General features: G+C 36.6%; 1 protein-coding gene across 1 annotated transcript; it reads left to right on the plus strand.

Annotated features, from left to right (window-relative positions):
- The first annotated feature begins 1591 nt into the window (after nt 1–1591).
- LOC106622195 (homeobox protein 9) lies at nt 1592–7793 on the plus strand. Its single transcript, XM_014241290.3, has 4 exons — nt 1592–2600; nt 3668–4613; nt 5761–6081; nt 7410–7793. Exons 1-4 carry the CDS (start codon nt 1850–1852, stop codon nt 7711–7713), a joined length of 2322 nt encoding a protein of 773 aa, XP_014096765.3. The 5' UTR covers nt 1592–1849; the 3' UTR covers nt 7714–7793.
- The last annotated feature ends 5069 nt before the right edge of the window (nt 7794–12862 follow it).

Below are 12862 nucleotides of genomic sequence, written 5' to 3' on the forward strand. Positions count from 1 at the left end.
AAAAAATCGGTCAATGTGTGAAATATATAATTAAAATTCCGGGACGATCCCATCCTGATAATAATATTTCGGAATCTCAAAAATTGGTTGAATCGGGTCAATACTTCCCCTAGCCCCCATAATATAAAGATTTTTCAGCTTACGGATGATTTTATGCCGCATATATCGGCCAATATGGGAGTTATCTCAATGAAAATTAGAGAGCGTGTTTTAATGATAACAGTGTATATTTGTGCTTAACACAATTGACCTAGCCCCAATATATCAACTCAATATATTAAATTTAGCCTCTTCGGTCGAGTTAATATCACATAAATACCATATATCGCATTTAAAGGTGTCTTTAATATAATATTAACTCACGCGAACTCAAATACAGCAAAAAAAAGTGTATGGTCTTCAATATAAGTCAAGAAGATACCAATTTATTTTATGATATTCACTCTATCGCAACATTTTTTAATATAAAATTTTGCCAGCACCTGAATCAATTTCCCGGGACGTATTCTTACAAGTTGCAAGAGTATAAAATGTTCGGTTACACCCGAGCTTAGCCATTCCTTACTTGTTTGTCTTATATTTAATATTTTAAATTTATATATCCAGTTATCCGTTAAACCTCTTTAATGCTCGTTATTGAGTCAAGCAGCTTGTTCTAAAGTTTAAGTTAATAATAAATGGCATTTAGGTCACCTTCATACAGCTCAAGAATATTATAAGAAGGCTCTTGGTACTAGTTTTGTGCTCGAATATGTGATTCAGCCGCCAATAGGTAAACTAAACAAGTAGGGAAGCACTAAGTTCTGGTTAACCGAACATTTCATACTCTTGCAACTTGCAAGGAACGCAGAAAATAGGAACACCTTCAGGGTTTGGCAAAACTTTATATCAAACTAAGAAAAGAATCGTCTTAATTTCATGCATTTAAAGAAAGAATATACACTGTTATTATAAAAAGATTATTTCTGAATTTCATTAAGATTTCTTACATATTGACCGATAGATGGCGTATAAAGTGAACCAGAGGTTCGAAAATATTTATGTTGGGTATTTGGGGGCCAAGGGAACTGTTAACCTGCTTTTACCCATTTTTGGCACAAATTATAGTGGGATTACGACAATTTTTGAACTTAAGATGAAATACCTTGATGGCACTAGGCGTGGTTGTCATCCAATTCGCCCATTTTTGCAGTATCTACACACACAAACATTGTGAAACTTAATGCTTTTACTCGTCCTTCGACGTCTACCACTGACGATAACATCAAAAAATAATTTGGGCATGAGACGCGTCAATGCTCGGCTTGTTCCAAAAGAGCTGAATTTTTTTGCAGAAGGGCCATCATGTGCAACGATTTTAAGACCAAAAACTCGTTGAATACTATTATACTCTGTAGCAACATGGTGCAAGAGTATAAAAATAGAAGAATTTAGTATGCGGTTTATCAAATAACCTCTATAATTATATACTTAATGAATATAACCAGAATTCGACGTAACTGGTCAGCCATTAGCATATTTAATAACACATGAATATTTACACAATATTAGGCAAATAATTCGTAATCAGTTTTATTAATTTTAGTCAAGTGCAGAGAAGTGTTGCGGCTATTCCTATGATTGAATGACAAAAAGTAAATATATCATATGAATTATACATTGAAAACACTAAATAACAATACACAAAAAAATCCAAATAACCAAATAATATTAAAAATTAATTGGAAAACCAATTTGAAAAATTGAATTTCCACAACGCCGCGCAAGAAAAGTCGTGTCAAACCGCAGTTGAACTTAATTAAATTTTACATACGCCCAAACAAAGTGCAATATAAATTAGCGAGCGGCAATGATTTTGACACGCCGCACAACACCCCTAAACCCGCCTGGGCACAAGCAGCGCCTTTGGCGTAGTGGGATTACACCATTTGTAGCTGTCGTCGTTGTGTTGATGGTTGTGCTGATGTTAGGCAATGCAATTGCAATTCTGATGAAATACAAAAACAACAATAACAACGCAGATGCAAGCGTTTTAAATTTAGTTAATGGGACTAGCAACAATACAGTCAACAGTCAGTTAGCCGGTACCGTTGAAATTGCGATGTTTACGAGCAAATTTGCAACAACAATTAACGCGAATGAGGAGATGAACAACAAAAACAACAGCCTCAACAACAGCTACAACATCTTCAGCCATAAACAACAACAACTTTATGAAATTAACGCCGCAACTAAGCATTCTGTCGACACCATTGCCACACTTCGTCAGAATAATAATAATAGCAATTTGCTAGATGCTCTTCCCGTCACTCATCGTAAAAGCGTTGATGATGAAATTAATATGCGCAATCAACACTATGAATTGAAGGTCCACCCAACAGCAGATGAGCAAACCAAAACGCCGGTGGCAGCGAGTGTGTCTCTAACGGCGATGACCAGTCTAACAGCAACGCGGCGTGAGGAAGGCGCCGGTGGCGAGTACACACCTTTGCAAGAACAAGAAAAACAACAAGACCGTGAAAATCACGCAAATACCGAATTACTGTTGCATCGCCAAAAGCGTTACTTGATCTTTCCCGAAGGCAGCTCCTTTCAGATGGGTGCGTATTAACAGAGTATGACTTGAGATTTCTTTTTATACAAAACTCAAAAGATAGGCAGCCACTTTAGGTTCGATTCCATCAGTCAACAACTCATAATGTCAGTTAAATACTATTGCAAAAACGACAACACTAGCACTAATCCTTTTCATATTAGTATAAATTTTTTTTTAATTTCCAATGACTATTTCATGGCTGATCATCCAAGACCTTGAACTAATCACAACGTTTCTTAGGCATTTTATTTTTATACCCGCTAATTCAGCAGAAGGTCTGAAGATGTAAGATTAAAAGCGTTTCAGCCTTGAGGCAAAGTCAAAAATTATTCTATATCGCCTTCTTAAATTTCGATGGATTATTGAAATATCTGGATATATAATCTCAACTGGTTATTTGTTTATTAAAAGCCGGAGTTCTTTTTGAAAAGGCTGTCTGTATTTGTCAGAATATACGTCTGACAAAAGGTTAAATTAGCTGACTCCACGATAATTGGCGTAGTACTTATATTTCGATATCTTATTTAATGGTCGAAGTACCTTTAAGTTCGACAGGCATGCTTTTTCCCAACATAATATTATCCTAATAGTTTATTTAAATTCTAGCTCAACCCTTCGCCATGGCGTTTGAATAGCTCCATCATTATAAATTGAGGTTCAGTTTTACCATTAAGGAGATCGTTTCAGGTGTATGGACAATTAGTTTATATATTATATTATATATCCGTTTTTAAACGTGTTGGAAATAATTTCTTTGGCTGTTGTTTATACTGATGTTTCTTTAGTAACAGTTCATACGTGCTGAGGTAATGATCAGAGAACTGGTGGGTCTGACCACTCAGAGATCATGGCAACTTTTACCCTGCATTAGGTTATACCTTATGGATGGATCAACAAGTATTCATTCTTTCTAGATAACTTCATATTGCTTTGCCCTTTAGATTATTCATACACCGATTGCATCCGAAACAGTTATCTCTTACAGATATAAATCTTTAATTGCGTACTCCCAGTTCGCTAAATAAATCGAAATCACAATATACACATATGTATGATATTTACTCGTCTCAGTTTTTGATCTCATCATTGGAATGGTTGACTATACGAGTTATCTCATTTTGGGAATAACTTGCGCCGTCGCTTGGGAACTGCCGAGTAAACCGCCCAGTGAATTAATCGAAGATTTACATGAAAAAGTAACGGAAGGCATTTACGCACCAAGTGGAACGAAACCAGCAACAGAGGCCACGGCGATGCGACGCAATGACAGCACCGTGGTCGGCGATGGCAATGACAGACAGTATGGCGTGGAAGCTGCGGGCATCAAATATGTGGATAATTCAAATAGGGCACCGTACTACGAAAATTTGAAGCCGTGGCCAATAGGCACAGTAGGATTGCCACAACCACCACAAACGCACCGGTTGCCACTTTTTAATGCCTTCGAAACAGCACATCAACACAATATTTTACCCGCTACCAGTTACAGTGGCTATCATAAAGAGACACCTGACGCCCATAGTGGCATTGCCAACGGTGTTTATAGGCCGATAAACTATTACGCCAACATACAAAGTGACTACAAAAACAGCAACAACAACAACCAGCATAACAATCCTACACACAAATACGGTTTTGCTGATAAAAATATGAAGTCAAGTTACTATGATGTCAACGACAGCTACAACAAAAACCCCTTTGGCAATACAGCTCATGGTGATTCAACAGATAAACTTCCAGTGAATTTTCCCAATCGGTGGCAGCAACACCAGCAGCCACAGTACAAAAAGTGGCAATCATGGCAGGATTATGACAGCAACTGGCAGTCATATCAGCAGCCACAGCAAAAGCATGCGAAATGGGCACAACAGCAACAACAACAATGGCAACAGCAGCAGCAAAAATGGTCAACTCAGTCGAAAAATGGGCTGAAAGACAATTGGTGGACGCGCAACAAGCACCAAGTCACGGACAGTTGGCGCACAAAGCAAGCTGATGGCTTGGCTAACCGTTTGCGGTGAGTAGTACGGGTAGACATTAGCGAATATATAAAAGAGAAGCTAATTACACTTGAGTTCCTTTGTAAGACTTTTATTTTTCATTTAATATAACGGTGCTAAGAGGAATTTACTTTGAAATAGTATTTGATAAATGTTATTTAGCTAGCTTTGCTCCAGCGCCTAAATATTATTAAACAATAGTAGGGTTCTTAAAATTAGGCCCAATATATTCTGTCAATCTCAATATCTGTAAAAGAAATGTTGTTAGAATTTAGTATATATGTATGCTATACTTGTATGTTGGAAACCTCATATTTTTCTTCATATCTACTATGGAGTAATTGATGTTCTAGCCAATGAGTCATAAATTAAAAACACTTTAATTCACCTCACCCAGCCAATATGTTCCCTAATTAGAGGAATCTGCAAAAATATGAATATTATTGCATCACCAATAATTGGAAGAACCTTCGAAGCAGCAAATCCTCCCCAAGAGTTCTAAACAGCGCCTATTCAAGTGAGATTATTCGTGGCCTAACGAGAAATTAACTTATTTACCTAACCTAACCTAGATATTTCAAAAGGCAAAACATAACCGAGGAACATTGTATTTCTCTTTCTAAACCCAAAAGTAGACTGAGTTCCCAACTCGATGTTAATTGAGTTTTTTGGTACTTGATTTCAAGGCGGGTGCCGAAGTTATAAAATTTTTTACAGAAATCATAGTTTTATATAATTTTTAGAGATCGAAACCTCACATTTAGTATCGGACCAATTGGTCAATTAATCTATGACCAACATCGTTTATACATACATATGTATTTCCCCCGTTTCTTCTTCTTACGTCACTTTATTTCGACGGAACTACGTTGAAGTGAGGATCGGCTGTCATTGTTTAATACTTCATAAGGTTTTGATTTATCCGTCGATAATCTATGGTCTGTCCAGCTTTCAGACAACCTTCAAATGCATTTCTGGCTTCTGATAACAGTTTCCTTTAAATTATTTTAGAGCGAAGAGAAAAATTTTCGAAATTGCCATTCGTAAAGTATTCTTCAGCGCATGCCATAATGAAGAGAAAAAATTCCTCGAAATTTCTTGGCTTGAAATTTTACTTGCAGCTCTTTAACTTTATCAAACAAAAACTATCGTTGTTTCCCACAGCATACCCGCTGCTACAATGGAAACTCGTCCCCCTGTGCTGACCTACGCATCGGCTGGTACCGATCCAAAACAATCGGAAGCTACAATCAGCTCGAACGCCGAAACAGTGGAAGGTCGCAGCTTTGATGGAGCTCAACGCCGCCTCCTCACAACACACCCGAAAGCCAGAGTTTATCCAGTTTTCGGACGCCGACGTCGTAGGCGGCGCAACGTGGATGCAGAATTGGATGACTTCGAGCATAAGCTGGAGCGCATACACTTGCGTGAGCAACTGCGTACACGGCAAAAGCTTTATGGCAAAATTGAGAAACTCTATGAAACGTGAGTGCATGGAAAACAATTTTTTTCTCTATGAAAATTTTTTCGAACATTTTTTCTAAAACTTCCAAGCGAACATGACCACTTCATGTTATATACATAATATGCTGAAGTTGTTTTTATACTCTTGCAACATGTTGCTACAGAGTATAATAGTTTCGTTTTCTTAACATTTGTTTTTATCACCTAGAACTAATCGAGATTGATATGGAGTTATATATAAGTATATAAATGTTCAGAATAACGAGACGAGTTGGAATCCGGATGTCTGTCTGTCCGTTTGGCCGTCTGTCTGTGTAAGTGATAACTTGAGTAAGAATTGAGATATCCTAATAAAACTTGGTACACGTGTTCCTTGACAAAAAAGTAAGGACAAGTTCGTAGATGGGCGTAATCGGACCCACATAACGCAATTAAAAGAAGCATCGGTCTCTAAGAGGTTTTATGTACAATTCTAATAAACCACTTTAGATCCAACAACCAAATTCACTGAAGACAAATTCCTTAAGCACCTCTGTAAAAATTGATGAAATTGGGGATCACCCGGCCCAAAAATTTACACATTTAAATAAAAGACCCGGGGTCAAAATTGGACGATCTTCGTGGCACCTCCCACATTTAGGTAAAAGCGAAAAAAAACATATACATATCTCCAGACACACTCCACCCAATTTCAACCAATTTCGGTACAACATTATCCGAGCAATACTATGTCAAACAGTAATCGGACAACAACCACGCCAACTTCCCATATAGCACAACTTTAATTCTATATAGTTTAGGTTGGTCAAAATGTGTGATATCTTAGTAAAATCACGTGGACACGTTTTTTCAAAAGTTATGAGATTATATAAACGATTTCGCCCTCAATATAAATGAAATTTGTCTTAATCTAAACCTCATATCCTGAATGGAATGAAGTTCGATCCTCTGGTTGACGTTTTTCACATAAACTCAATATATAATATGTATTAAATTTAGCATCTTCGGTTATGTTTATATCACATATATTTCTTTTAGGAATGATTTAAGTATTATTTTCACTGACGGGAAATAAGTTATTGTAATAAAAATAAGTGAGGCTATGACTTTCGAAATAAGTTGATATGATACCAAATTTGCTTATAATCCATTCACGGTTTCGTCGAACAATGCAGTAGAACCCTTTCGCTACATTTTTTAATATAAAGGTTTGGCAATACCTAATGGTATTTAGCCGGCTTTGATCCTTGCAAGTTACAAGAGTATAAAATGTTCGACTACACCCAGACTTAGTCCATCCTTACTTGTTTCTTTCTCGTTTTAACCATCGCTATCATTTTTCTTTACAGCCGCGGCATGAACGGCAGCGCTTGTGTGTTGCGTGCGCTTTGCGAAACTGGACAGCAGCAACAAAGCCATGAAGAGGATACAACCGCACCACAAAGTTTCATCACGGAACTATTGCGCGCCATTTTCGTGTTGCCTACAACTGGTGCAAGTGTAGAAGTTGATGCCAGCAATATGAACTTCGAAGAGCCCGCCCTACACCCAACCGATTTACACATCATTGATCGCCCATACAGGGAGGCGCAAGCGCATCGCGGCAGCTGTTCGCAACTTTTTGCCATGTGTGAGCACAGCATCTGGGAGTGAAGTGGCAGCATAATAAATGATGAACAACAAATATGAAGATTTGAAATACAAAAATAAAAAAATAATACCAAACTGTCAAACTGTGGAGTTTCTTTAACTAGAATTATTTTCGCTATGCAAAGGAACTTTTTGCGCCACTTTTATATTCCTTGTAGATTTTTGTTCATATTATTCATTTTTACGCAACGATTGTCCAAACATACTCCTTGGTGTTTTTAAGGTCGTAAGTATTAAAGAATTCTAAACTTCATTTTAATATTTTCAATGTCTCTACAGATAGGAGTCTCTCCTAAAAATGAATATTATCCCAATCCCATTGCAACCGACAGCAAAATCCATATCAAATATTTTCAGAGCTGTAGCACATTCCGGTACCCTCAACTGATAGTTTAGTTGAGCTAACAATATTTAATAAACCCTTCGGGCTAGACTCGAAATGACACCTCGATGTGTCGCAGATAAGAAAATTTCATATTAAGCTCGTCGAGAGAAGGCGTGAAATTCTGAAGTGAAATATGTAACTGTATTCTGGTTTAAATGACAATAAAGTTGACCAAAACTTTGAAATTAATCCCCCATTATGACAGCTACTTATTTCCCATTTTCGAATCGCAGTGTTAACGCAGTGATCTTTTAAAGAGATATAACCTCACGAGAAAAAACGGCCTATTTTTAATATTATAACTCTGTACTAACCCAAAAATACACATTTTACAAAGATTTTGTGAAATTTTCAAAGGAAAATATTAAAAACTCGGCCACTGCAACGTCATTTCCGGTTATCCCTTGGAAAAATGGTGCCTTCGTATTGACAGCAGAACTTCTTGCCGGCTGAATCAGTAAGAAGCAAAAAATTCGTGTTTTAATTAAGACCATAAACTAGGTATTGGACGAAGAAAAAAAGTGTTTACAAAAAAATTCAAGTTTTGGTAAAAATGTCTCTCGAGCGCGCAAATATTCAAGACTTATGTAAATAGAAACAAACTTTTTTTTAGGTCGTGAAAACAATGTAACCCCTTAAGCCAATAAAGCCAATAATGCTATATTAATTTTCTAAAACGACATGGTTTAGACAAGCTCAAAATATATAGAACTAACTTTTTCTTACATCAATCGAACAGTAGGTACCAAAAGTTTGAGTGGGTGAAAAAAGCTTCTTAGAGAAAATTTTTGATATAAGGAGCTTACAGTTTAAGCAACAAACCGAATTTAAATGAAAGTCCTGTAAGATTCAAGCTTAGCTCGACAGCTTAATTTGCATATGACGGTTATCTCCAGAAAAAGGAAAATGAATTAGCTATCAAAATTGGACATAGATGACCAACTGACAAGTCCATTTCTGGTTTTGATACGACTATAAAAAAGTTTCCCTAAAGCTATAAGGTCAACTGACAGGTCCATTTCTTGTTTTGATTCTGTCATAAAAAGTGTTTTTCCAGAAAGAAACGATTCTTCCTATGGCACGCTGTGTTGATAGAATTTTAGCGCTTAGATGATTGCGATGAACGTGGAGAAACCAAAGCTCGCAAATAATTTTCCTGTTACCCTCATCATTAAGGGTAAGGTAAGTATAGTATTCATACTATTGCATAGTTAAATTATTTTTAGGTATGTTATTAGGTGAATGGTATCTTGAACTTAATGGGTTTTCGATCCAGCGTACTCTCCATCTGCGATGGGTATTTGTTAGACCCACAGAACATGCTATTCATGGGAGAGTCATTAGATGTTATAAAATGTAATGAACATATCATCCGTTTGCTTAGTAAACAGTAGTTAATCTAGTAGTTAGTAGTTCTTAGTGAGAAGATAAAAACTTTTCCGCTCTCCCATAACTCTGACTCCACTCGAATTGATTACCGTATCTTTCATAGTCCACAAAGGCCTCTCTTAAAGCATATTTCATTTAATTTTTCTAACAAATAATTGAAAATTTTATAAGACTTCCTCTATATGTCCATAAGTGTCAACGGGTTTTTCTGCAATCAGAAAAAATGCTTATTGTCACAATAGGAGTTCCTCTTCTAAATATCACCTTGTTGGCCTTTTTCACAAGTTTGTTGACACTAAAACTTGAGGGGTTTTGAAAGGCTTTGAATTTCATACCAATTAAACGGCTAATAGAGTGGATATTAAAGGCAGACAGTCAACAAAACTACACTGACACACCCACACACATACAATATTGCCAATGCAACAAGAGACAATTGCATTTTATATATTTATTTCTCCAGAAGCCCTGGCTCGGCAACGTGCAACAAATAACTGGTCAACTGCCTGGCAACGTATCAATACAAAAGTGATTGGCAAAGAAGAGCACGAAAAAAAAGAATGGTTAAGCACCATTGTGTAGTGGAAACGTTTAAAAATAAATTCAAGTATGCCGCTTCATAGCCACTGGCTGAAGCGGAGCGTCTGAAGGGAGAATATGGCACGTTTAGAATTTCAAACTGCTGCAATCAAAGCTTTTTACACAATGGATGTTAAAATACTGCAAGGGAAAACTCTATACAATACAAATTATATGTGCGTATATATGTTGGAGGGCTTCTCAACTTTTTTAAATCATTTTTAGGGTTGAGAGTTCCTAGCTCTTGGGAAAAGTTCGTGTAAGGCGTTTTTGTAGAGATATAAATGAACAAGTAAACAAATGGTTTTGATCAGTATAATTTAGTCAATTGCCATTGAGAGAAGACTTTATAAGTACATCCCTTTTTAAAACTATGCTCACAATTGAGGCTAACGCCATCAACCTCAATTGTGAGCATAATAATAATAATTCTCACATCAATATCAATCATCACTTTATGGAAACTAATTTTAATAACTGAGGCTTATAAAGAAAAGGCCAATTGAGCACATAGATAAACCGAGTTGACTCTTGTACTTTCCGTGTGAGAAAAAATATTTTTTCGCATTAAATTAAAAGTTTTATTAAGCATAAATAAAAGGATCCGATTTAGGTAAAAAATGCACCGATTTATTCTATAACTTGTCATTTTTTATGTAATTTTATAACGCTACTACTACAAAAAACTGGGACAGTCGATTTTTACAAGCTACTCTTGAGGCGAATTTTCCACCAGCAAAATCATCCGTTATAAACAGGAACAAGTAGTAAACACTTTGTATCAGGTCCAGACTATATGGTAAAGGCATAGAAATCTCCCCATCGAGCTCCCGGAACTTTTAGCAAGTCACCGAAGTCGATTTTTGAGGCCTGACGTCAACAGAAATTTTGCTTATAGTAGATAATTCATGCTAATTCCACTAAAGATATAGCCAAACCCTCCTCACCTTCAATCCTGGCTTAACCACCGTTTCCGACGATTTACCACAATTCGACCACCACCATTTTCGCCTGACGTTTTCGTAAGTGAGTCTTTGCAGCACCAGTAACCAGAGAATACAGTTCATTATCTCCACAATTGCCCCTGTACAAGATGTAAGCAACTTTTTAATATTTAACCAACGGCAAACTCTGCAGTGGGTAGAAGTTTATTCTTTCTAAATATACCATCAATCCGTCCTCTCGATCTTCCCGTGGGTTATCTTCACCAAAAGGAGGGCTAGGTTTTTTTGCAATTTTTACAACCTTCTACGGAAATATGGAAACTTGTAAATTGTAGTCCATTTTGACATTCTTTACTTTTTTAAAGAAAATTAATATACCCTGTTCAGGGTATAAAAACACAGAAAATTCAAAAATAATGGGGAATGTTTATTATCATTCGAAAGAACACTCTTTGGCAATTATTTTTTGAAGAATAACACGCGTGATTTTTTGCTCCAAGGCCTGAATCGAAACGAGATTGTCCGCTGTTGCTCTTCGTCCCAGAAGCGACAATTTTGCTTGTTTACATACCTATTTTTTAACTAGGAATAGGGCAACATTGGCAGCACGCAAGCTAGTGAGTAGTGTTGGAAACATTAGAACGCACAGCAATATTTTCGTTTGCTTGTTTGTATGCAAACACACGAATATGCATATAAAACTTTAATAGAAACAAGAGTCAAAATTTTCATTATTTCGTAAATAAAGCTTCTCGGCAAAATGAAGCACACCCACAAAGTTGAGTTGCTTGAAAAAAGGCGAACACAACGAAATTTCGTTTAAAACCAACACAACCGTTAATTAAATAAAGAGAAAAAGGAGAAGCATACGCTTAAAAGATGCAGCAGAAACGTGAAATAAATTTGAGAATTTAAATTGAAACGAGAGTGTGGAAAAGGTTTCGAAATACGATCATTTATGCACCGTTTAAAATCATAGCGTTGGAGTTATTTTTCAACAATTTCGTTTAAAAATAGAAAAAAACTAATAAAGTTATTTTATAAATGTAAAACTTAAACAAAAATGTGGACGTACGGAATTTTCGACGCATAGTGGTTAGGTGGGTTCAAAATGCAAGTTCCAAAAAAAACATTGGCAAAAATGGTCGAAAATAAATATTTAAGTATTACTGCAACTTATATTTAATTTTTGAATGAGATTAGAAAACTTGGATACATAGAGAACTCTGAACCTCAGGGACTAAAACCTATATTGCAATTAATCATTTCCAATTCGACCAAACTGACAGTGCGTTATTCTGATGGAAAAGCGATCTTCTCTTTGCCAAATTTTTTTTGCGATTTGGCGTCCATCCGGCACAGTTGAGCTCTGTGACCGTATTTTCTATCTTCAAATAGTCTATGGAGATCATACTTCATTAATTGCAGAAAACGGTGGTCATCAACTTTCTGGTTGTTGTTGTTATTTTAGCGGCAGAGTCCTGCCTGACAGTCCTTGACCGAAAAGAAATCCGGGTCCGTTCCGATTACGTTAACCCGTCAGTCGTGGGAACGGATCATCTTTCCAGTACTTTGGGTAGTATTCCCCTTCTTCCAACCTGATGCCCCGTTAAATTCACTGTTTCGACTGTTCCTGTATTTGTTTCGTGAGCGTCCAGCAATCAAAAAAACTCCTTCAGTGTGCGACCACGCTATTTAATTTGTATCCACGACTTCGCTACCAAAGGCAAGAATCACGAGAATGTACTGCACGAACTCTTGCGAGCGCGCGGTGAGGAAAACTCCTGAACAGGGTGCATTAAATTTACACGAAATATTGAACACCAAAAAATAACGTCGGATACCCTACAAAGTA

This window comes from Bactrocera oleae, chromosome 2, assembly GCF_042242935.1.
Source record: "Bactrocera oleae isolate idBacOlea1 chromosome 2, idBacOlea1, whole genome shotgun sequence".
NCBI lineage: Eukaryota > Metazoa > Arthropoda > Insecta > Diptera > Tephritidae > Bactrocera > Bactrocera oleae.